Raw genomic sequence first — 26253 nt, forward strand, 5'->3', positions numbered from 1 at the left:
ACCTATTTGTGAGGATACTAGTGTGGTGGAAAAAAACCCCACGAAACACCAAAAGTTTGGGCCTGTGTCCTCACCTGCCAGAGTGCCTGACTGCTTTTGTTTTCTTGTGTAATGTTCAGCAGTCAGCTAGGTGAATAATCCTATTATTTCACCTCCTTTCCATGCAGAAAATTGGGGACTCGTACCGCGGCTATTGTGTGAGCGAGACAGAATTAGAGAGCATTCTAACGCTACACAAGCAGCAAACACAAAGCGTGTGGGGGACGCGCCAGTCTCCAAGCCCAGCCAAACCTGCCACACGGTTGATGTGGAAATCTCAGTATGTCCCATATGATGGGATCCCCTTTGTCAATGCAGGTAACTAACTTTTATTTTAATAACTACTTTCAAAATTTCAACATCAATTGCCAAGTAGGCATAAAGAAGGATCTTTATGATGTTCCTTAGTGTTGATAAAGTCAAGGCACAAATGTAAAAAAAAGAGCAGCTTGGGCACCTCCGTGTCACAGTCCGAAGGAGCTTATTTCCCTGAAACCACAAGCTTATGTTTTGTTGTAATCATTTCCTTTTGCTCTTTAGAAATAAGTTAGTTAAGTACTATTTGATGGGAGTTCTTGCAGCAAGATCTTTAGGTGGAAGTCCCATCTGCTCTATCAGGATGTGCAAGTTCTTATAAGGGTAAGAGCTTGTTCAAGTATCATTGCCTAACATGGAGATCCTTTGAAGAGTTTGTTCAACAGAGGCCAATAAACTATTCAAATGGCATCCTTTAAAAAAAATAAATAAATTAAAAAAACAAACTAAACATCAACATACCTCAGGAGATAGATTATTGTTTTTTAAAATTAATGTGCAGACTTCACAGGTTGGTAATAACATATTTAGCTCATGCAATGCCTGTGTGAAATTACTAAGAGTTCATTTGGGTAAGAAATTAACAGGTTTTAATTGTTGCATAGAGATCATGGATGACTGGAATGTAGGTTATGTGCTTGTATTCTTGGTTTTGTTTTGTTTTGTTTTTTGGAAGTAACTGAAAAAGTGAAATGTTAGCACCAGTTTTAAAGCTTCAGCCATAAACTGTAAGATACAATAAAGCTAAGAAAAAAACCAAAACAACTTACACTTTATTTTTTCCCCAAAACACATTTGAGACCTCTTTAGTTTCCTGTTAAGATCTGCCTGATAAATGAGTTGCCGCACAGTAAGATAGATAGAGCAAAATCACACACGGATTTTTTCTTCTTTAAAGTGTTGTAGACTAATAGAGATTCAGATTATTAAATTGTAATTTTTTTCGCTTTTCTCAGACTCCCAAACAGGTATTATCTATATTTCTAATGTGTTGCCTTTCCAATACATTTAGGTTTAGTTTATAACTCCTCTGTGAAAAGCATTCATTAAAATCCTTCACACCTGCAGAGTAGAGGCTGTAAATATGATTTACTGAACTGGAATTTAAATCCCAGGTAACTGAATTCTAAACCGTGCAGGACAAAAGTGGTGTTCTCAAGGAATTTATCACTTCTGTGTAAGTGGAACGAATCTGTAATACCTTCCGTGCTGTGCTTCACCTGTGGGGAAATACAGAAAAGCCGGGTAGCTCCCTGTAGCGTAAAACATCCACTAATCATCAAAATCTTGATCATGATTTTTAATAAGGGTTTTGGATAGTTGATACTCTTGTAAAAAAGCCCTATCAAATTGCTTTTGCGATTCATATTAGCAAGGACTAGTTCAAAACTCCTGAAGTCTTTTCAAGCCTAGAACTTTGGTTTTAAGTTTGTTTTTTAAAAAGATACAAGATATCTGTTTGTTATAGATAATTACCTTTTAAATTTCCTGTTTCTTTGTTTGCATTGATTTTTTTTTTTTTCTTAATGTCACACTCTAAGGCAATAAATAGATCATTTGGTATCTTATGGAAACGCATTATGTTGCTGTTGTGATACTTAAAAAGGTTTTAGTTATATCACTTGTGGTATAGGCAGCTCCTTGTCCGCATATTGGAGTATATGAATTATAAATAAAAGGTAACACAACATAGAAGAAATTTGGAAGATCCTTTCTTGACCACTTCAATGCTATGCTTGTTACCCCTTTTGTTAGAGGTCTGACTGGAAAAAGTCACTTACTTCAAGTTTAGAGCTAAGCAATGTTTGTTTAAGCCTGTCTGGTTTTGTGTGGGTATGCCACAATGATACAGTCTTATTTAACAGAGAAGATAGGTCAGACTTGCAATTAAGAATTTATGGGATGGCATGGTCTGAAGTATTGATTTAAGACAGGAGGCTGGACATAGCTGCTGACCTTTTGTCATGGTTTAACTCCAACTAGCAGCTAAGCACCACACAGACACTCGCTCACTCCTCTGCAGTGGGATGGGGAAGAAAAACAAAGGGTAAAAATGAGAAAACTCATGGGTTGAGATAAAGACAGTTTAATAGGTAAAGCAAAAGCCACGTGTGCAAGCAAATTAAGGAATTCATTTGCTTCTTCCCATCAGCAGGCAGGTGTTCAGCCACCTCCAGGAAAGCAGGGCTTCATCACGCATAACAGTTACTTTAGAAGACAAACCCTGCCTTCCCCCCTTCTTCTTCTTCCCCCTGCTTTATAAGCTGAGCATGACATCATAGGGTATGGAATATCCCTTTGGTCAGTTTGGGTCAGCTGTCCTGGCTGTGCGCCCTCCCAACTTCCTGCGCACCCTCAGCTTCCTTGCTGGTGGGACAGTGTGAGAAGCAGAAAAGGAACAGGGGCTCTGTGTGAGCACTGCTCAGCAGTAAACTAAAACATCCCTGTGTTATGGACACTGTTTTCAATACAAGTCCAAAACATAGCACCATACCAGTTACTGTGAAGAAAATTAACTCTACCTTAGCCAAAACCAGCAGACCTTTGATTTCAGCTGTGGATTTTCTGTTATTTTGGGATTCTGCTTCCCTTATGTTTATTATTAGCATTGTGCTCCTTTGGTAACTTACAAGGCTGCTGCTCTTGTAAAGTGTTGGTGTTCACCAGGGCAGAATCCAATATCTTGCCTTCATATATGTTGCAGGAGTGTTGTGAGGTGTAGTAAGTTTGCGAAATGCTTTGAAAATGCTCTGTGTTCCTGTGGGAGAAGCATTTGCACTGTATTTGAATGCTTGCTACGCTGAAGTGTTTTGTCTTCTGAAGAGCCTGATGGTACACAGGAATAACTGTTTTGGAACTTTCATCTTTTCTGTAGTTACTGTTTTACTGTAATTATTTCAGTGGTTGCTTGAATAAATAGAGTACATTACTTTCTGTTCCCAGGAAGCAGAGCCATTGTAATGGAGTGCCAGTATGGGCCAAGGAGGAAAGGGTTCCAGCCCAAAAAAGCGGGTGAGCAGGAAAGCGCCTCTGGCCATCTGTACAAAGCCACTTGTCCAGCAAGGTAAGAATTGTCTATAAAGCTGGAAGAGCAACTCAGCATACTAAGAAAGCATTCTTTCTGTGAGCCTTGACGGCACTGTTTGGGGTGGTAGCTGATAGGCACTGTAGCTCTTAGCTTAGTCTCCTTGATAACTCGATGTTGATACTCATTTAGATGGAAGGAGGAAGTGCTGTCCTGTTAAACTGATTAAGGCTGAGATTTGATAGGTTGCCTGGATGCAAAGTAGCAGTACATCAGGATGTGAAATGCAGGTGGGAGTCATTCTCTACCTGAGCATTAGTTAGTTATCGTGGTGTCCTTTAGCAACCATTTTTAGCCCAGAAACTTTGTCATCTTATTTGTTGTTCTTCCTTCAGGCTTTTAATTACACTCGTATCAGTCAATCATCCTAATTTAGCAGGTGTCCTATTTGCTGAAGGAGTTACAGTTCTTCCTGTTCACTGGGGACTTTCTCCTTATCCAACACTAATGTTTTTTTTCCTTGTCCTTGAGACATCCTCCTGGGTGCTTGTTCAGTTTTTACTGAGCTAAGAGTGTGTTTACCTGGACAGCTGCAGCAAGATATGTATGTGCTCAATTCTGGCTTCAAGCTGGGTGAACTGTGGCCTGTTCAGAAATGGTGGCGTGCTTTTACTATACTGAGGGACAGAGGGGTTTTGATGAGGTGCGAAATCACTCTGGCTGAGTGGTTTCCAGACCGGAACAGAAGTGTGTCTGTCTGTATCCATCTTCATTCTCTGTTGATGTGTCCTTAACAATTCTACATTTCGCTTAGAGGCTCCTTACCCCCTACAACACTCTGCTTGAACTTCTTGTATACTACTGTCTACATTGATATGAAGTAGGTGGGGTTTTTGCCTTCCCATCCCTGAGGGCAAAGTGTACTGAAGGAGAATTTTGGTTTTTTTTATCCCACCCTTGGAAGGATCTATATTAAAAAGGTTCAGAAGTTTCCGGAATACAGGGTTCCTACTGACCCTAAAATTGACAAGAAAATCATAAGAATGGAACAGGAGAAAGCATTCAACATGCTGAAGAAGAACTTGATAGATGCTGGCGGTGTCCTCAGGTGAAGCTTCCACTTCTTTCTTTATCTTGACAAATGAAGCAAAAAAGAGCAATAATTTGCTTGGTTTGCTTTATTTTTTACCTAGTCAATTTATTAAGGCTCTTGCTTAATAGCAATAGTAAAAAATCCCAGTGTCAGCAAGACTTCTGTGGCTCTGGTGTATTAATTTGGTAAATGTGTTCAGCACCAAGCTGTGGAACTTCAGCAGATGTTTTCATGCAGGGAATAGACAGAGATAGTTGTATTATTTGGGGGTTTGAGCTGGTGTATTTTGCAATGAAAAGTGTGAGATGGCCCTGAGCTCTGAAAGGCAGTATCTTCCAGTTCAGGGGCTGTAAAAACTTAAGTTCTCTAACTAGGTTGTTTGTGATTGTCAGACTGTTCCCCCAAGAGACTCATTTTCTTGCCTTTCCTTCTTGCCAGGTGGTATGTACAGTTACCCACTCAGCAAGCCCACCAATATCATGAAATGGAAACTTCCTGCCTCCCTTCTTCACCCTCCCATTTTTCTGTGTCTTCTCCTGAGGAAGAGGAGGAAATTGTTAGAGATGAGAACTGTACTTTGCCCTCCCGACTTCATCCTCAAGTGGCAGACAAGATACGAGAACTGGTGTCTCAGGGAATAGAGCAAGTCTATGCAGTGAGGAAGCAACTAAGGTACATAACTGTCTGGCATGCTCTCAGTCTATATTTAGTGCTATATTGACTTTTGCATTTGATTAATCTGGTTTACAACTAAATGTCGGTGCTGATGCATTACTGGATATATTTCCCATATGTCATGAGAATCTGTTTTTCCCAGCTTTTGTCTTTTCTTTCCATTTTGTTGTAGGTAGCCACTAAAAGCTGCTGTCCTCTTTAAAGTTAGTTTAATAAATGGGGATTTTTAATTCCAAACTCTGTAGCAGCACAGAGAACTGCGTCAGAAGATCACCTAACTTGCTCTTGTCATGCAACAAGGGGAGGGAGAAGGTAGCAATGTCTATAACAGGGGGAAATAGCAGGATATATTTTAACTACGCATCATGTTCTTTAACGTGACAGAAAGTTTGTGGAAAGAGAATTATTCAAGCCTGATGAAGTGCCAGAAAGACATAACCTGTCCTTCTTCCCCACTGTGAATGACATCAAGAACCACATTCACGAAGTGCAGAAGTCGCTGAGGAATGGCGAGATGGTGTATAATTCAGAAAGTATCCCAGCAACAGTACGTTGGCATTTGTGTTCCTTTTTGATTTTTGGAGTTAAATACTGGAAATATTATTTTTAATTTTTACCTCTTAGCTGTATTTCATCCAAAATTCTCCATGACTTTCTATTTCCAGCAGCAATATTTTCAGTGGAATCCCTGGCTGAGCAGGATTGGATTAAATGTGAATAAAACTTTCTGACCTTCTTCAGTATTTATTCTCATCATCATTAGATCAGTATTAGTTGATTGACAAATTATACTATACTAGCACTTCATGATGACTGAATGAACTGGAAGACGTGGTCTAGAAAAACTGGCACGCATCAGGGAATTTTATTCATGACTTTGTCATTGTGTTTTGGAGAAGTTACTACTACTTTTCTATATCTGAAAAATGGGGGTGAAGGTTGTCTCAGATGCACTCTAAATTAGGGCTTGCACAACATTTTGAATGTGTAAATATTAATAAGTGCACTTTATAGCAAGTTAAGTAAGCATGAAATAGATACTTTAGAATGCTCAGTAACTCTTAGGTGTTGTTCCTTGATTTTCTTCCACATACTGAATAATAAGTGATACACAGTGATCCTAATTTTTCCAGTTACGAGGCTCACTGCTAAGGAACTACTGATTTAAAATCAGCTTTGACAAACTGTACTGTTAAATCATGCTGTGTCATCAGTCTTTTCCCTCTCCGTGCATTGCTCTTGGTCCAGGTGAGTGAGTGATACTTGTTAGTTAGCCAACTGGTTTCACTATTTTCTGTTTTAAAGTCTCTGAACTGTCATGAGCAGACTTTAGCTTTCCTAGGATAGTGCATATTAAAATCCTTTTACAATTGTTTGTTTGGGGTTTTTTTGTAAACCAAGCACTCCCAAAATGCGTGATTATAAGAAAATAAGAAAATGTAGTTTTAGACACTGTTTTCCTACAGATCCTATATTGAGACTATGTTCCTGTAGTAGACAAATTTGCACCCTTTCCGAGAACTGAGATCTTTTTCCTTTCAGCTGCAGTGGACCACAGACAGTGGGAATGTTCTCACAGAAACAGTGACTGTTACATTTGCATCACCACCTTCAGATGGTAGGACTGTGTTAATAACTTAGCTGTCTCCTGATGTGATTTGTTTTACTAGCTATGTCACAGAAGTTTGGTTTCCTTCCAGAGAGGTGGCTGTCATGTTCTGTCACTCAGCTGAACTTAAGGATTATTTTGGTGTGTCTGGCATACTTTTTTTTTAATTATTTGACTGCATGTGTGGAAAAATAATTGTGATGGGATTGGCAGAAGTACAAGAATTATAAATTTGATTTTTATTTAGCATCCTCAAGCAACTGAAGATTTTAACAGGATGGTTATGGGGAAAGAACATTTTACCTTGGATGAAGGTGCTAATAACACCTGTGTAGAGAAAATTAAATACCTACTGAACAGGTAAATCTGTCAGGGCACAGAATACCCAGGAGCCAACTAGGTACTTGTTCCTTGGTGGCTTGTGCTTCACACATGCTTAAACATCTTGCTAAAAAGGACTTGAATGCATATTGGGATTCCTGCTTCTCACAAAGTCATTGGCTTGATGAATTCCACTGCTAGGATCAGGCCCTGAACAGCAAACACTGTATTTCTGTTGTCAGAACTCAGAGCACTCTTTTCCTTTTTCCTTAATGCTTAGAATAGAAATAGAAACACAGGTGTTTAGTGGCAGCAAGGCTGTGAGATATGTTTCTGCAGCTCTTCATGTGGTGTAACTTCTTTACTGATGTGTGAAACCATAGTATCTCTTCCCAGTGATTGCTGAGCCACCTAACAAAGCATTAAACTTCCTCCCACTCTGCTGCAAAACCAGTGTAGACAGCGTAGATTTCTGTAGAAACTTGATTTTATGCATTCATGGTCAAGGCTCTGGGTTTTTTTAAAGACACTAGTTACTTTTTTTTGTTGTTGAAAGTGGTTCCTACTACTATTACTTGGACTTCAAAACATGTACTAAAACGAAATACAGGTGTGTTTAACTAGATCTACTTGCTACCCACATAGTTAAGATTACACATAGACTGAGATGCTCCACTCAATCATGGTTGCTGATAAATTTAAAATTAGATTATTCTGTCCTTTTCCCCAGGTTTCAAGAATATTTTGTCTAGCTTGACACCAAAAGATCCTTTCTGCATGTTTGTGGATGATTTTCCCCTCCCTTATTTAATAGGTTTGATATGAAACTCAACAGAAAAGTGTTGGTTTTTAGCAGGGATATGATTGCAGCAAGGTAGAAGAGTTTCTATACTTTAAGATAATGCTGCAAACTTGTTAGATGTTTTTAATCTTAGTGACGCTGCCAGCTTCTTTTTTCCATTTAACTAGAACATAGTAGCAGGAAGTACAAATCCCCAGAGATTTGGCTGACTGTGTGATTTCTCCTAAATGACTTGGTGAACCTGATTTACATGGAGCAGTTCCATGTACACCAGTGCATTTACAGCTAATAAGAAGGCCAATGTTGGACTTAAATGTTTTGTTTGGGGTTTTTTAAACTCTTATTTTAGCTGTTGCTGCTATGGATCACTTTGAACTGAAAAGCATCATGTATGCTTGGTGCTCTTAGGGTAAGAATTTCAGTGTTGACAACTGTCAGAGGACAAGAGGTAAATTTTTAGCCTCAGTTGGAATAGTGTCCCTCTCTTTTAAGGAAGTCTTGTTTTTTAGGAAAAAAAGGAATTTGCAATATGAGCGTCTAGACTTACTGCACTTAAGTTTTTGCATATCTGTACTTCCATTTCTGTGTTTTTATGGAGAGACACAGAATAGTTGTGCCAGCTGTGATAGAGCTCAGCAGGGATGACTTTTTGTATGAACTGTCTGAATGCTAGAGAAGGTTCAGGAGGACCAATTCTTCCTTTCTTTGTCATTCACTGATAATTTTCTAAGGCAAAGTAGCCTATCAAATGTAGAAACATCCATCCAGTGACATACTGAATTTTAAAGGAAGCTAGAGAACTGGATTTGTTTAGTTTTCCATCCATGTGCACCAATTCAGTAAATATAAGCAGATACTCTTAATTCCAACATGTCTTGTCTCCCCATGTATGTGTGGGTATGTGTTTGTACACATTGCAAATTGTATTACGAGTCTAAGTTAAAAAAGAAGCCTGAGTTTGAAAAAAATCAGCTCTCAATGTATGTGAAGTGGTAGCAAGGAAAAATAACACTGACTTTTCAAACTACTGTTTGTATATTTTTTTTTTATTTCAGCTTGTGCCAAATGAGGACAAATTTACATTTAAGAAATCAAACAATAACAGAACTAAAGCCAGCTGTTTGTTTTCTTATTGTGCAGAACTCCATATGTCCATGTGATGCAGCTGTCTTTGTTCTCTCCTAGGTTTAAGAATCAGTGTAACTATCAAACCTGTATGCTCACTTTTATGTCTTTTATGAAGTATAATGACAAGTGAGATAAAGTACCTGTATATATATATATGTGTGTGTGTGTATATATATATATGTGTATATATATATATATATATGTGTATATATATATATGTGTTTGGGTTTTTTTAACTTCTGGCATTCATACTGAACGCCCATGCAGTGTAAGGAGTGGGTAGATTGGGAGTTGAACTATTAGCTTTATTCCTAGGCATGTTGGTGTAGAATACAACCTGAGGAAAGAACTGCTATGAATATTCACATACGCACACAGGATCTCTGTATGGTATTAAAAAGACCCTAAATATTTGAAGTAGTTGTGTTCAAGGAGATGTACAAAGTGTATTTTATGCTCAGTTACAATAAAGAGTTAGAGTTTGCAAACCAGTAGATGTGTTGAAAGTCTCGCCACTCACTTAGATTGCTGGGAACTTTCATGTGATTTTTTGTTAGAAAGCTTTTTGCGATTGACCGTTCTCAATTTTTTTCCATTCACCAGGCTAATCTACACACACAAGACAAACTCTTTTATAGTTGTAGCAGTGAAACTGAAATAAGAGGCTAAGCGTTGTCTGCTTGTGTCTGGATAAATCTTAACTAAAATGTTCTGGGTAGCTCAGACAGGAAATGGAATGATCCCATGACAGGTTTTCTTGCAGAAATTGCTACAAGTGAATCTCGGGTTTTACAGGTCTTGAGGAAATTAAGTCCGTCATTCTTGCATTAAGTAAGAATGTTGAAGATATGGTGTAATCTGTAGCCTGGAAAGGTTGCCAGATATAAATGGACTTTTGGTGTGATAGTGCATAGAAATTATCTTAGTTCCACAAAGGTGTTTGGAAGGGAGTGGTGAGACTTGAAGGATTTCCTGTGTAGATTTTTATTTTGGAAGACAATCCTTTCTTTTGATGCCTGTCTGTTATTGAGCCCTTACTGAGGTGTATGTATTGTCAAGTTATTTGACTGCTTTTTTGATAGAAATGTTCCAGCTTTTGTGTTATAACTAGAAATTCAAAGCACAGTGTAGGGTGTAGTTACTTTGCTGTTCAAAACTGATTTATTGGTGGTGTTTTTTGTTTGTTTGTTTTTTTACTCTGAACTGGCACATACAGTCCATTCTTTACAGTATTGTCTTTCTCTCATACCCAGCCTTTTTTGTTTTGCATCCAAGTTCTTCTGCAAAGAGAACAGCAAAGATGTATATACATGTCTTTATATGCCTGTATTGAGATTGAAGGGGGTTGTTCAGTTCACAGGGGAGGCTCTTAAATGGGAAGAAGAAATTTGTCATAACTATCTGCTTCCTTTCTGTGGCACTGTAGGGAGCTCAGCAGCAGAGTCAGTCACCAACAAAGCAGAATCCAACCAGAGCGGGGAGTCCTTGCTACCAGAAACAGCTCAGCTGTTGTCTTCACTCTCTTCACTTCAGCCCAAGATATTTGCACAACTTCAGGTACAGTCAAGTCGTTTACAGAACATCAGATGTTCTGCGCTGGGAATGCTGAAGGTGAGCTGAGAACAGCAAGTTCCCTCTCAGCTAATTATCCCAAACACTGGCTTGGTAACATGGACTTTACAATAGCTGTCAGCTCTTACTTTGACCTGTCTTGCATGTCACGTTTAGCATATAGCTGTAGTGCAGGGGATCCCACTACCATCTTTTGACACTTTGAAGTTAGGGTCTTTTGTGAAGGCAGAACCAGGAAGATGAATGTAGTGGGCTTCTGCCTCAAACCAAGTACCTATTCATTTTTGACATGGTCAGTCATTTCATAATGAAAATGTTGCAAAACTGAGGGGAGATTATCAGTCTTATTTATTTCCTTTAAATCCTCCTCCAGCCTCTTAAGAAAGTATGCCAGAATCCTAAAACTGCTCCCAGCTCAGATCTGTAAACTTCCAGGTTGAAAGGCTGAAGAGGGGGATAAGGCTATCATGCTAAAAGAACTTCTTCTAAAGTTCATCTCCGTTCAAAGCTGGCTCTGTTAGCCTTCTTCCCTAGCTACGTCTTTGAAAAGCTACCTTCACGCTTCCTGAATCCCAATGAAATGAATGATCTCTTCCTTAGAAACACAGTCTGCAGTAAAATGCTGTTTTGCTTGCTGTTCCCCTTTCTTTCTGAAGACAACTTGGCAGCACCTCACACTCTTTCACTCTCTCTCTCTATTTTTTAAGCAGTATGCTTGGCTCTTAGTGCTCACTCTTGTGTGAATGGGCAGGATTGAGGAATGATGGGAAACTGAATATCAATCCAAAACTAGAGCTTTACAGTCATAAGTAGTCTTCTAGATACTGCTGGATACCCATTGTTCTAATTGTTTTCTAATACAACTTTAGCCTCATGTTGCTGGGATTGACTGTTCAAAAGAGATGATGTATAGGAAGTCAGAAGCTATCCAGTTCCAGCATTGCAAAATACGTGCCATTAAATGCAAATTACTCTTGCTGTAAATACTGGTATGTTAGTTCTTCTGCCTTCTCTTTCGCAGGGATTACAGCTGCAGTCAACTTGTACCTCCACAAATGGATCAACAGCCCTGATAGCTGTAAATAACCATTCCCCTCCCAGCCCTACAAGTCTCCTGGAATCCATAGGGAGTGCAATAACCAACCATTCTCTAGTACTTAGTCAGGGACACAGTCTGCAAGCAGGTGCTGGCCTAGCACAGCATAGCACCACTGCCTCTGCTTTTGAGACTTCACCTGGCTCTGATCGGAGTCTGGTCACCACAGGCCAGCTGGTAGCAGTTGGAGGGGTAGATGACTCCAGAAGCCTAGAAGGAGCAGTCCACCAGATTCTCTTAGGAGATGTACAGACTCTTCCAGTACGGATTGTGGACAGCCATCCAGCACTTAGTAAGTTGCAGTCTTCCCAATAATATGTAAATGGAAAATATGGTGGATTTTATTCTCTGTGTCTTGAAGAAAGGAGAGAAATGTGTTGATAAGGGGGAACTCCAGCACAGACTTCTTTCAGCTGATTCTAATTAGCTTTTACTGTGAAAACATGATGACTGTAAACCAAACCAAACCAAAAAAACCCACAACAAACCAAAACTTAGTTTTTAGTGTAAAAAGATGACTTCTTAGTTAAACTGCTTATCACTTTCTTTGACCAAATACCAATTATTTGATGAACGCAATATTTTTGCCAAAAATCCTAATATCTAGCTAATATTATGATCTTCAAAATATTTTTTAAAGGAAAAATAAGAATAGAAAATAACCAATATTGAATCTAGTTAGAACTCTTTGGACAGAAATGTGGGGGTTTTGATGGCTTCTTTCTTTGCACCATCCCAGCAGATTTCTGAGTATTTTTTATAATTTTTACTAGAATCCTGTAGTCATCAATATGCTTTAGAAGTGTTCAGAACGAGTTGTATGTAATTGCTTGGAATTTCAAACTTCTGTTTGAAAATATTTTTTTTTAAATGCATAATAAATGCCATAAATAACTTTCTCTCTATTGAAATAGAAGTCTCCTTAAAACTATTGTTATCAAATATAGATACAGTCTTTGAATTCTCAGCCATGGAACTGGATTGAGAATGAAAGCTTGCATTCTAAAAGAATGCTTTCTGATTCTTGGTGGAGAAAGTCAGTTAGATAAGGAGCGTATATAGATCAGTGCAACATATCCGTTTGACTGTCCAGAGAGTCTGAAATGTTAGCTGTGCAATGCTTTATTATTTCTATATTATATTATCTTGTCATCAGTGACTTCTAAAAAGATGACTTTTGAGTAGTTTTGCCAGAACATCTATGCAAGTATGTGCTGGATCATAGCCTACACCTTCATAACGCCATAGCAATAATTATCTCCATATGTCCTGATGACTTTTGCAGGTCAGCAAAACTTAACTTGTACTAAATTCTGTAATATTCTGAAAATGGAAATATAAAACTACATGAAGAAATAAAAAGGAAATTAAGGGTTCGTGAGGAAATATAACAAAATTTGTACGTGTTAAAGTAATACTGGGATATTTTACTGTGGCAGTATTGTCAAAGTTAAATTGTGAAGGGATTTTCTGCCTACTGTACTGACATATTTTTGTAACTGGTTGTTTTCCCTTTTATAATTGAATTTGACTACTTTCCTGAGAAATTCTGATTTCATTCAGGGTAAAAGGATTTCAGAGAGGTTATCCAATGCACCCCTTCTATTCAGTCGTTTATCCCATTTGTTAAATCTAGATGTGAATGCCTCTCAAATATTTTTGTAAGTGATGAGTGTTGTAAGTCAATTTTTAAAGAACTACTGTTTTACACAAAAAGAAATGTGGTGAAATATAAAACTATATAAATGCAAGGACTAAGTTTTTTGGGTTGCCTTTTTTTTTTTTTTTTTTGCTGCTCAAGGTCTCAGTCTATCATCTCCAGACTGAATTTGGAAATTGTGAGAATATTGGTGCCAATCCTAAGTTATATGGAGGAGTTGCCTGTAAAATTAATGGATTTTTTTTTTTGCTTTTGTTTTTTCTTCTTTTTTTGTTTCAGAGACAGGTTCTTTGTCTAGAGAGCAGGGGAACAAAAAACAGTCTAGACCAAAGAGGGAATAATGTCACAGATTTTATGTAGAGGAAACACCATATACTTGAACTTAGCAGTTCAGTCAGTGTGTATTTCAAGATACTCTTTTCTTCTCTGTGTGCATACACTTACACAGTGCACTTGGCTAAAATTATCCTGTATGTTCTGGATTTTCTCTTTTCCAAGTGCTAACTTAAGAATAAGCTAATTCCTGCTGAAAATGTATGTGCAGTCATAGAGAAGTGGCCAGTTATGCCTGAAGTGTAAGTCATTCTCTAAATTAACATGCTTTAGAGTTAATTTTTTGATCGATAAGCACCTTTATTCCTCCTTTCCCCTAGAAAAGAAGAGAAAAAAATCCAATAAAATGGGAGCTTTATTTTTCCATGGGGAAGACGAATGACATTGTGTGAGACTAATTTTGTATCTCCAAACATACTAATTTTTTTTATAAAATATTTTAAATATTCCTACTCAAGGGAGCCCTTACTGCAGTAAATTCATGTCAACTTGCAATGTCTTATACCACAGCAGATGACATAACTGTCTGTCAAACTAAACAGTAGTGACCTCCTGAGTTCCTGAAATATTTTTCTTTTAAATGCATACAGTTATTGGGGCTGAAGCATTGTCAGTGGAGTTTGAACTTCAATGTATGAATTTTGTTTTGTTTTTAAGCTGAAGAAAATACAGAGGGTGTTGTCTGTGTGAGCCAAGTTAAACAAGAGCCAAGAGAAAAGGCATTGTCTATGAAGCCAGATAAAATCAGAGACTGCCATAGTTCCTCACCTATTTAAATCTGTGAAGCCTGGAAGGATTTTTCAAATCGGAGAACTCTTAAGTGTCTTGGAAGCAAAGGCGGGTGCTCTCAAAGTAATGCCATTCTTTTAAAATTGTATTGTGACATTCAGACTAGGCATATTTTACACTAGTTCTGACAGACAGCTCTTTTGATTTATGATGGATGTGGTTTAGTGCCAATTCCAGGTCATTCAGTTGCCTGGTGGGACATCACCTCTCTCTTATATTTGAAGTTTTGAGTAACTTGGATGCTATCCAAATGGCCCATTTTGGTCAACATTTCTGAAGGTCTTCCACAATTTAATTCCTTAGCTTTAGAATGTGGATCACACTGGGTTTGCTTTTTTCCTTGAGACTCTCGACTGTTACAGCACTACAGACACCATAGAATCTGCCAGCTCCAAGACCACAGAATCTGACAGCAAAGTGTATCAATACAGCAATGGTTTTGTGACAAAATGAAGGTCCAAGATGCTAAATTTCAAAGTGATGAAGGACATAGATGATTAAGAAAACGCAGCTTTGACATGATCATAATGTTAACGGCATGAAGATCAAGGAGAGGAGAAAGGTGAGGTTGCCAGGTGAATGTAAGGTGGTATAATGAAGAAAAGTATGTGAATTGTAATTCTGAATGTTTTCAACTTTGACATCTTCTAACTTATGTTCTGGCTTTATAATGAGGTTCATTGCTGCATGCACCCTTTGCAGTGGTACTGTATTAGCAGTTGGTCGTAACAACTAAATGCAGGAGTCTTATCTCACGGAAAGTGATTGATGCTGCCATTTCAGCTTATCTACCTTTTGCTTTATGCACTTAAGCTATTAGCTCAGACAAATATGATTTACACTGCTGCTGTTTGTGATGTAGGGCTTATGGATACATGACTAACGAAGAGAGGCTCAAGAAAACAAAGCAAGTGATACAAATCTAAGCAGTATGTGCAGGTGTGCTATGACTATAACATTCAGAAAACAAATTGGTCTTTTTCAATGGTGGCAGCTTCCAAGACTGAAGCGGTCTACATTACTTAGAATAATTACCAGGAATCTTTTAAAAACTGAATATGATAAAGAAATATCTTTTAGTAATATTTAAGCCAAATCCGTAAGTGACAAGCACTGAGTTACATAATCCGTGACAGACATGTTTCTTTAAGAAAAAAAATATACTTACAAATAACCTGGAATCCATTTAAAGCAGTAAATGAAATTAAACTGATGCCAACGTAGACACCAAGTGAAATGATGATATTGTTTGTTTGCTTCAGGTGCTGAATTCTTAGAGCAGCATTCCGAGTATTTTGAATACAGGATTATCAGCAGTTCTGTTACTATTCCTACTAACTGGTTGAGAACTTGATCATAAAATTTGATTAATTTTTTTTCTGCATGAAGTACAAGAAAACAATCTGAGGACTTTCTCTTTTTCAGATTTAAAAGCAAACAAAAAAAAAAACCCAAAGGCAGGAAAGAGATTGGTTCATTCATGTAGAGGAGAAAACGTTAGTAATATTATATGAACATAAAGATTAACATTTTAAAATTGTTAGATTTATTAACATACACTCAAGGCATTCACGAACATAGTCTAAATAGTGGCCATTTAAAATTAATTTTTAATTTTATTTTGAGTATTTAAAGCTAAAACTTTCGAAAGTCTCACATTGAACTTGGGTTCCTAATGCCTTTATATGCAGCATCTGTTAGGTAGGTGCTTCTAGTCTTACCTTAACATAGATTAAGTTCTGTGAGGTTACTAACATTGCTAATGCTGTTTTTAAAGCTAATGTTTATGGGTTAGCTTAGATCAGAATTTTCCAACAGGATCACGCTATTAAGTAAGAGTCAGTATTTTATCATGCAAGTGCATAGAGAATCTCCAGTTCTTTGGAGTCTCTTGTATTTAGTTTCTGCACTGACTTGTTTTATGGTATGCCTTACTCATTTCTGGTAGGTAAAATCCCACAAGGTTCACCCTTTTGGGCTTTTTTCTTGTTATTGTTAATTGTGAAAATATGTTCAAAATAGATGTTCTCTGCTTCAGTCATAGTTCTGGAGCACACAGGCAGCAGTCACCTTTACTTTTCCAGCTTGGTAACTATATACCAGAATGGGTACCTCCTTTCATGCTGCTGTATTGAGTGATCACCTTTGTTTTTTCTTAGAGGTGAAACAAATGCATTCCCAAGTATATCACCTTTCTCAATGTTACTCTTTTTTTTTTGAGAATAGTTCCTCATTTTTGAGAATGCTTGTTCTCAAAAGAATGAACTGCAGCTAAAGATTACCAGCAAGAGGTTATTTCAGTTTTAGTTCTCTTCAAAGCAGACCATACATTTGTGGTTGGAGTAAAAGTATGAGGAAAGAGACATTACATTTCCATCACGTCTTGCTTAGTTCCCTCATTAACAGATCTTTCTTTAACAGCCACTGTTCTTGGCATCATGAGCTACGGTCTTATCCTGTGCTGAACAGTGTTTCTGATGGTATTTCTATTTTGGGTTTAGTACTCACAGATGGAGGAAATACTCTTTTAGTCCATCTTGAATTGCAGGCTGTGAAATGGATTTTATAATCAACCCTGATTTGCACAGTACCCTGAAAACAATAGAACAAAAAGTTGGGAGAAATTTAAAGAAGCAGTAAAGAATTAGTTGCTTTTAAAAGCTGGGGATGAGAGTTGGAACAGTACGGCTCATCGAAAAATTTTGAAATGCTTCTCTAGCCAATACTCACTCTTTTGTTTTCAGTTCCTTCATTTTCACAGAATTTCAGTTCTTTGTCTCCCAAATACATATTTCAGTTTATTAAATAGTGTTGTTTTTTTAATTTAGTGTAACCTTTCCTCTTTAAAGAGTATGTTTACATTTGTTCTGTACATGTTGCTAATGGAGGAACACGAACTCCTCACGCATATCCAGTCTATATTCAGTTTAACATCTTTGTTCACTAATGTCCACCTAAATTTTACAGAAAAGGCTCTATTACAGATATGAAAAAAATCACAAGTAAACCACTTTCAATGCAGTCAAATTTGCTTGAATAGAATACTCAAAGCTTATTTTTCAGAGAAAGCTATATAGTTTGGTGCAAAGTCGTTGGTTATTACTTTGTGTTGGAATAGTAGTAGTTTTTCTGATGTTTAGTTTGTTTTCTTGTGTTTATTAAGTTCAGGTGTTTATTTTGCAAACCTAGAAATCTTGAGCTTCAACGGTACTGTAAATGAACAACTTATTCTCCAATTTATGCTCGTTGTTGGTTACCAGTAACAGTGCTCGGTGGGCTTTACAAGAAGGGCTGTGCTTATGTATGTGCATGCAAAAATAACTTTTTGCTAAAATGTAGAGAAGACTTAAAAAGGCATGCATCCATAGCTGTCGTTCAAGGGTGGCAGCCTCTTGGATGGAAACGGTAGTGTTAATGAGTCCTTTCTGTGGTATAAAATTGTTGTAGTTTGTACAAAATTTAGAGACAAATGTCTGTATATGTATGTGTGTGTGTGTATATATATATATAGTAACTTAATGTATAATATTCCTATTCAAATGCACACTACTTTTTCTTTTAAAGTAATGGTCTGTGTTGTGGTTACGGGGGCTCATGGGGAGAAATGCAAGAGCTATTTCAGGGCAGTGCTTTCTGGGGATGAAGAACAAGTAGTACAGCTCCAGGGAGACCAGGTGGAAGAAGTTCCTGAAGGTGTGTGAAAAGCAAGGGTCCTGTGGGGAGGGCTGGAGGGGGGGCTGTGCTGGGGGGCTCCAGGGCCCTGGAAGCAGGTAGCAAGCTCGTCACAAAGGCAAGTGCAGCTCCTGAATGTGTGCCAGTAGTGGATGGGGTGAGCTTATGGCAGGAATTTAAAGGTTTGAAAGAAAAGGGAAGCCTATCCTGCCCTCAAAACCAACAAAGCTGCTTGAGTTTTGGTGAGTACCAGAGGCAGGTAGATGACTTCCCATAGTCTGAGATGCCCATTCTTCTAATATGAAGAAGCAGCTCCTCTTGGAGCTTTGATCTAGGAGCATAAAGTCTTTTCCTTTACATGTTACCAAGGTAAATATACCTTTTCTTCCCGACTGAATTAACTTGCTGTTCTCTTCGTCCCTCTGACTGCAGCTCTGTCTACCTCAAGCGTGCTCAGTATCCACACAGATGTGTCTTCCTTCACACTTAGGGCTTCCACCCAAGTCCCATGCCCTCAGGCCCTCTGGTTCTCAGTGTTTCACTGTCATACTGTTGGAGCAGCTGGTGAGTTCACTGCATAAGTAAATAATGGTGAGATTTACTTCCTGTCAGTTTTTCTTCCCATCTCCCCAGGATCCTAGGTCCCTATGCTCCTTATAATTGCATTAAGGTTTTTCCTGGCTTGCTTTTGGGCTTATCATCCTTAGCTGGATCAGTATCAGGCAGCCACATTTCACAAGACGCTTTGTAACAAGCAACTTTGTTCACAGCAACTGAAAAGATTTGAGAAAAGCATAGTTTCTGCCAGCTGTTAGGGCTATATATTGAGAAACTGACCTCTCATTTTATACTACTTGAGTTCCTGATTCTGGCTGTGGATAGTAGCTGGCTTTGACTTGTCCGGCTGTTGGCGAACTTACAGTTTGCTCCGTTAAGCCTATTCAAACAGATGTGTTCTCAGAAGATTAAGCAGGAAGAATCTGTTCCATTAGGGATAGCAAGTGTGATATAGCTGAGGATGGTGCTGTGAAAAGTTACTGCTTTTCATGGATCTCTGATGAGAAAATTCTTGATCTGCCCTTCCCTTCTGAACAAGGCTTCCATAAGAATAAACTTCAGAGCCTATCCCATCAGTAATGATTATTTTCTCCCAGCAACAGCACACCTCATTAATGAATGAAACAAGCATTGTGTAAAACAGGCTGTGTTGATTTTTTTTATTATTTTTTTTTAGGTCAGAAACTATCCAGGAAGCAACAACTAAGGTATGATGTGGGGGGAGAAAGAGGGGAAGGCAAAAATCTTGTCACATGACAGTAGTGTATGTGTGTGCATTTGGAGGTTTTTTGCAGTGTAAGCTGTTACACCCTAGTATCTCATTCCATTTCTGACGCATATGACAAATGAAATGTTTATTTTCTGAAAGGATTTGATGTGTTTTCTGGAGAGTCTTCAAAGGAGTGATAATAAACAGTACCGCTGTTCTGTAGAAAATATTAGTGGGCATTTTTCGTCTAGGACCCCATCCTATTCCAGTACAGAAGGGGTTTTGAAAACATGGAAAGCTTTCTGAGGACAAATACTGATTGTCCTTGTCCTAAGGAGTCTTCCCTGGACAGAAAAATAGGAGCACTGGATGCTGTGGGAATAGTTCTCACCAGTAGTCCGTTAGCCTCTGCTAGATAGAGGAAACCTTGCAAAAGGCATGGGTAAGATAACCTCTTTATGGAAAAAGTTAACTTTGAATAGTTAACTTTGAATGCTTAATAGTTCTAAGTGATATATGCATAGAGGATTGTATGTATCAGGTGAGAGGGGAAGGAAAAAAGAAAATGGAGACATGAATATAGTGTTTGCATGTAATTCTTTAATAGAGTTTTAATTATACCTTACTGTGGTTAAATGGTGCAGATATTTTAGGGCACATGTAATCAGATCTTTTAATGTGGATAATTGGAATTCCTGTTTTTACTACAACCATCCTTAGCTCTGCAGGGCAGCTCAGTTGGTCATTTGGCTTGTACTGGCCTTCTGTTAATGACAGTCTGCCTGTTTAAACAAGAGCATGCTGTTCTAAGCAAATTAGATTTCTTGTTCTTCTTGATCTTTTTTTCTAATAGAGATTGATAAGGCTCACAGGAGGATGAAAATCTGTTTGTAGTACAGTGAGTTCGTAAGAGTTGATTTCTGGGTCCTCAATGTGCAGGAGCTAGAGAGCAAAAACTTACATACTATTGGATCTGCCATTTGGTCATTTTTCTAATGTACTTGGATTTCTACAGTGGGGGACAGTGTCAATACAGCATAAATTACCACTAAAACACTGTTAAAATTTTAGCTCTGACCTTTGGTTAAATGTTGATAGTTCAGTGGCTCCAGGAGAGACCAGACACTTACTTCTGTTCTTTGTAGAATAGTCTTTGCCTCTAGATACTATTTAAAATGTAATTGGGTATGGCAATTAAATGGCAGTAGGAATGCCATTTGAGAGAAAGATGTGCTTTGGCAGATCAATGGGAAAGGGAGAAGTTTAGTCCCAGCATCCTCATTCCAGACTGACATTCTCTGTGCTGGTCCTGAATGCACCCCTTGAGAAACAGTGATGATTTGTCTTTGTGTTCTGACATAGCTGTTCTTTCTGCTTCCCCACTCAAGAAGTTGCACAAGACTGGAAGGGACATGGAGATCATGAAGAAGGTAAGATCTTATGGGAGGACCTGCAGGAATGGAACAGAGGGGATTAAAGGCTGATGACATGACTTCTATAAAGCCCGCATTCTTTGGTGGGAGGAAGAGGATTTTTCAATAGAGAATAAAAGTAATTCTTCCTTTTCAGAAGTATTAGAATCACTGTGTCTCTCTGTTCTGCTTGATGAGATGCCTACTGTTTGGACAGATCTCAATGTTTTTATGAGTATGTACCAAAATGTTAATGGATGCTTATCCATGCATTGCCATCTTCACATGTCATACTGAAACTGTAGGCCAATAGTGCCTCTCGATCTTTATATTGTCTGTATACATTTTCTTAAAGTAAATGAAGCTTGTTTTATAAAGAAACAGTGGAGAGCTTTTGTCTGAAGTCCTTTCAGATGTATGTTTTTTACAGAGTAAGCTTTAACTTAAAGTGAATCATGTTGTATTTCTTAAGAAATTCCTTATGAGGAAATATTAGTGTATACTTCTAACCCTGTAATAACCTAAAACAACCAAACCCTTTTCCAATTTTTTTTCTTCTTTTTATCCAGAACAGAAAGCATTCAAACTGTCCTTCAAAAACACCGTGTTCAGAGCCTGAAAGGTTTGGCACTTTTCTTCCTCTGAAGGTGATCTTCCACCTATGCTGCAAATCACTGTGTTCATAGTCTTCCACAAAAAAGAGCAGCAATTATAGAACCAAAATCATGCAGGGGAAGGAGTGGGGTGGGAAACGGGGATGACATCAGAATTCTTTCTTACCACCTCTCCCATCATGAGGGCACTTCCTTTTCACGTGCATAATCTGACCTGGTCACTTGACAGCATGTCAGTAACAGTATCTGCAAACCACAGTTTGTTTATAAACATTTGTCACATCAAGACTAGATGTGGCAAATTTTCTTTGTGCTTGGAATTTGCATTGGTTTAGTGAAACCACTGGTGGTATAAATAGTCAAGTCTCTAGAACTGACAGAGCTGTGAATTTGGTCTTAATCTGAGCTCTAACTGAGCTAGGGACAAATTCTGAGGCTATGCCCATGTGTTCTGCAATACTTGTTGAGCAGAAGAAAAACCTTCTGTTTCTTCCAGCTCCCAAGAAGAGCTGCATTTGTGTTTCTACCTGACACACAGCTGCTCATATTTATCTCTTCATGGCTTTTGGAATTCTGCTTTCCAGTTTAAGAGAAAATAGAGGTCTCCTGTATGAAAAATTGATGGACAGTGTAGATAGTCTGAGTTGGGAGTACCTAGAACTGTCACCCTCAAGTATGGTGTAATTTGGGAATGAGAGCTGGTAGAAGGAATAAGCAACTGCAGAATATCATGGTAAAAATGGTCATTCTTGCTCTTAACGTAGTACCCTCCTCACACAGTACCTTTTCTTAAACATCTTGAGAAACACTCTCAAACAGAGAGGTCAGCAGTGGAACTAAAATGAATCTCAGTTTCTTCCCTGCTCCCCCCAGCTTACAGTTCAACAGTGATTTTGCAAATTAGCCACAAGTTTGGCCTAAAACATATCTTCTATCCTAGATCTAAGCGTGGAGTGTTTAATTCCTAAAGGACCATGCTAAAAATTTAGTTATGCTTTTTCAGGTTGCAGTTCTTGTAGACATAAATGTACCTTTTTCTCACAGATATTTCTCTTAAAGTTAAAATTAAATGGGAGAGAGAATTGGAAATTGATTATTTATGTTTCTTATAGATGACACTTCAGTTTTCTGAAGTGTCCAGGTTTACCCCCTTGGCTTCTACTTTTAGCTCTTAGTTCACTATGTGTTGGATGTTTTCTCAGGACCACTTACCTCTAAGAGTACTCCACACAACCAGCAAGAGACCAGAACAGAGAACAGAAGAGGAAGTTAATTTTGTGAAAAGCTGCTTGCAGAAGTTAGAAAGCCCTTGAAGTTACAGCTCAAGATTGCAGTTTCTTCTGGTTGAAGTGGTTCACTTTAAATGGTAAATATTTTTTTTAATATACAACTTTTTTATTGTTGATTTTGGTGCTATTTATACTCTGAGCTCACATCTAATAAAAGCTGGAATGGTAATCATGTATATTTGCTTTTATCTTCAGTGCACTAGTTATCTTCTGAATGCGAACTGATGTAACAACTCCATGTTCTTGGCTGTTGACAAAGCTCTTATCGCATCTGAGGTGTTTCATACATGGAATGGGATGGAGAAAGTGGGAACCTTCTTGACCTTCTACTGAGAACAGATGACCTGTGGAAAGAAAGCTTTACCAGTTTTAGATTGCTGTCTTCACAGTAATTTGGTGGGTGCACAGGTTTTTCATGTCAGGTTCTAGTGCATGTCTAACTTTGAACATAATACAAGCCATAAAATTACTTTCCCCTGGCCTCACCATTTGTTTTTGGGTTTTGTTTTGTTTTATTGTCGTTGGTTTTTTGTTTCCTACCACTGTACATACTCAGCACTTTTTGAGAATGGGGGAATTGTTTTAACATGTTCTCATCTACCACTTTTCTGCCATTCTCCCATTGCCTCTTTCTCCTAGCACAGAAACAAAACAGAGCAGTGCAGAAACAAAAAATTACTTCTTTAAATAACCTGCTCTATCAACCTCAGTTTCCCATGTTTGGGGATTAATTTCCTCTCTGCTTTATTGTGCTGGAGGTTGATTCCTTGCATGACTGAAATGTAAGATGCTGTTATCTTTTGCTTGACTAGGAGGAGATACTGGGGTGAGCTCCACTACCACCTTAACTCCAAAAGTTCTTGCAGGAAGCACTTGCTACAGGTTCTGCTCCTGCACCTGCATTTCCATGCAGGCCAGCACAACTGCAGGGCTGTGCTGATGCGAGCAGCATACTGCACTATGTGTAGCAGCAAATTATCAGTACAAATAACTGTCCTTTGCCCCCTTATATTGTTTTGAATCCAGATTAGTCTGTAGGCCTGGCCCATTGTGCACCCCACAAATGACAATTTGGGCAAAACTTGAAGGGGAGCACAGGAGAGGGTCAGGAAGTTCTTTAATGTCCAACTTTTAGGTTATGCTTCTGTATTGGGTGCAGGTGCCCAGATGTGGGTGGCCCTGTGCAAGACACAGCTGGTTCCAGCCAGCTCTGCATTGGACCCCACTGCAGGACACAGCTGAGCTCATCAGCAAAGCTGGTGGCACTTCTGTGGAAGTATGTTTAAGAAAGGGCAAAATGCTGCATGGCAGGGAGCAGTGAGGAAGAAAGTGAGAGAAACAGTTCTCTGAACACCACGGTCCGAGAAGAAGGAGAGGGAGGAATTCCTTCAGGTGCTGGAGCAGATTTCCCTGCAGCCCACAAAGGATCTGGAGCAGGTGGAAATTTTCTGAAGGAACTGCAGTCCACAGAGAGGAGCAGGCTTATGCTGAAGGACTGCAGCCTGTGGACATGACCTATGGTGGAGCAGGCGAAAAGTGCGAGGAGGATGGAGCAATGCAAAGGAGCTGTTACAGACTGACCGGAACCGCTCATTCCCCTTTGCCCTGTGCTGTTTCAGGTGTGGGGGAAAGCAGAGGAGTTGGGGGGTTTAGGGTTTGAAGTTGAGCCTGGGGAAAGAGGGGAGCGTGAGGGGAAGGTGATTTTTAATTTCTTTTTACTTTTCACTATTTTAATCTATTTGACTGGCAATAAATTAATTTTCTTCACATTGAATCAAGTACTTGACATTTATATCTGGACTCAAACCACAATGGGAAATACTGAAATCATTTTTCTTTGATCAGTGCAATCCAATATTGCCTTTAATTTTTTAAGTAGGACACAAAATGGATCAGATTTTAGTTTTTAAGAAGTCCATCTGTGTGTAGAAAGGAGTGCACCTTGTTTGAATCAGGGAGTGCATTTTTGGATGTATTCTGGTTAGGCCTTTCAAGTTCTGCTCATTCACCTTTTCACTAGAGTAAATCTCAGCTGCACAGTCAACTCAGGAACAGGTCTAATCCATTGCATTTCTGCTGAAGAAGAGTATCAGTCATATTTTTACAGGTTTGAGCATGAGAATCATTCAGAGGAGAGGATGCTGCAGCAGTAGAATCTACTTTATCTACTTTGGTAGTGGTGTTCTTAGAGATGTTAAGGATGCAGCATCTTCATGGCATTATATCTAGCTGTGTTTCAGAGAGTAGCAAAGTTTGGGGTGAGTGACATCATCGGTGAAAGTACTGTTAATCTTGGGAAAAGAAATAGAGTTTGGGAATGAGATTTATATTCCTGTGGTAATTTCAGAGATTATTTTCCTGAATGAGAAGGGAACTTCCTTTAGAAGATACGTTTTGTATGTGAGTTCTTACACCACCTACTAAAAATATCTGGCACTGGTCACTGAGGGTACCTAGACAGAGTACTATGTGACATGACACACATGGTTTCTAATATAGGCACTGTTTGGAATACAAAACTGATGGATAGCTTCCTAGCATTAGCTAAATTAATTTCTTACCTTCTGTCCATGTCTTGCTATGAAAGGAAGACTGTAAAAAGGAACATGGTAAATTGTTAGTTGTCTGTATGGAGGACACAAAGCTATTTGTGGTGGATTAAGAAGTCTTTGGTAATGAATTAGGTGAGCTTCAGAAGGGATTGCACTGTCATTATGACTTCATCAAGTATTTGCTTCCAATGATATCACTCACTTTTATTTTCTTACTGCTGACTTATTGTATAATCTATTCCATAAGCTTTCCTGGCTATCTCAAGGCTGTAGAAGAAATGCATATAACAATTCTCTTTTCTCTTGAAGTTCTGTGAAAGGGAAAGGAATTCCCCTTTTTGCAGCTCTCAGGGACAGCCATGCCTGCTTGGCCACTAGCTGCTCTGGAGGAACACATGATAATCCATATTCCCTAGCTATTAAAACCTCTTTTGCACTGAAGTACTCCGTAAATCTATGAACTTGGATCAGGCAGAGTGAACTTGTCAATTATTTAAAAAAAAAAAAAAAAAAAGCAGGCAAACTACCCTGGAACCAAATTTAGTACCTTCAGGAGTGTGGCCTAAGGTTTATCAGTAGCAATTGTAAAATGATCATTGTTTTCATAGTGAAACGTGGTTTTATTTTGCCAGTTCAATCTATGAAAAAAGTGTCTCCATTCCTTTTATTTTCAGACTTGTGAACTTCTGAGAGACCACTAGCAAGATTAGCTAATAACTGCAAAATGGAAAAGTTTCAGTGTGGACAGGTGGTAACAAAAGATAGCATAAAGTCAGCCAGCATAATTATCATTAGTAAGGTAAGATCTTTCAGACACTAACCACAGGCTAATACTTTTGGTGGTATGCTGATACTTATTCTGATCTTACAAACAAAAACAGTGATTGTGAGCCATTGCAGAAAGAACCGGGAAATAAAGCACTTTCTAAAATACGGCTCTGTGGTGATTTTGGTTTCTGTTGGCTTTGTCATGCTTTCACTTAGCGTTCA

General features: G+C 38.5%; 1 protein-coding gene across 21 annotated transcripts in view; it reads left to right on the top strand.

Annotated features, from left to right (window-relative positions):
* CARF (calcium responsive transcription factor) overlaps positions 1 to 26196 on the top strand; it is a gene marked incomplete at its 5' end in the record, with an annotated part of 41786 nt that extends 15590 nt beyond the window's left edge. For 4 of the 21 annotated variants that reach the window (XM_080400154.1, XM_080400160.1, XM_080400159.1 and 1 more), the window contains 13 exons: positions 168 to 357; positions 3298 to 3418; positions 4344 to 4487; positions 4911 to 5144; positions 5532 to 5694; positions 6690 to 6765; positions 10434 to 10564; positions 11601 to 11967; positions 18562 to 18693; positions 19364 to 19394; positions 20759 to 20826; positions 20966 to 21043; positions 21378 to 22787. In XM_080400154.1, the coding sequence (XP_080256280.1) occupies positions 168 to 357; positions 3298 to 3418; positions 4344 to 4487; positions 4911 to 5144; positions 5532 to 5694; positions 6690 to 6765; positions 10434 to 10564; positions 11601 to 11967; positions 18562 to 18693; positions 19364 to 19394; positions 20759 to 20826; positions 20966 to 21043; positions 21378 to 21427 (1785 nt within the window). In that variant the 3' untranslated portion in view covers positions 21428 to 22787. Of the gene's footprint in view, positions 1 to 167; positions 358 to 3297; positions 3419 to 4343; positions 4488 to 4910; positions 5145 to 5531; positions 5695 to 6689; positions 6766 to 10433; positions 10565 to 11600; positions 11968 to 14325; positions 15954 to 18561; positions 18721 to 19363; positions 19395 to 20758; positions 20827 to 20965; positions 21044 to 21377; positions 22789 to 22906 lie in introns of those variants that run through there. The other 17 variants (XR_013930157.1, XR_013930156.1, XR_013930158.1 and 14 more) reach the window with 17 other exon arrangements.
* Positions 26197 to 26253: the final 57 nt, after the last annotated feature.

This window comes from Falco punctatus (genome assembly GCF_963210335.1).
Source record: "Falco punctatus genome assembly, chromosome: 8".
Taxonomy (NCBI): Eukaryota; Metazoa; Chordata; class Aves; order Falconiformes; family Falconidae; genus Falco; species Falco punctatus.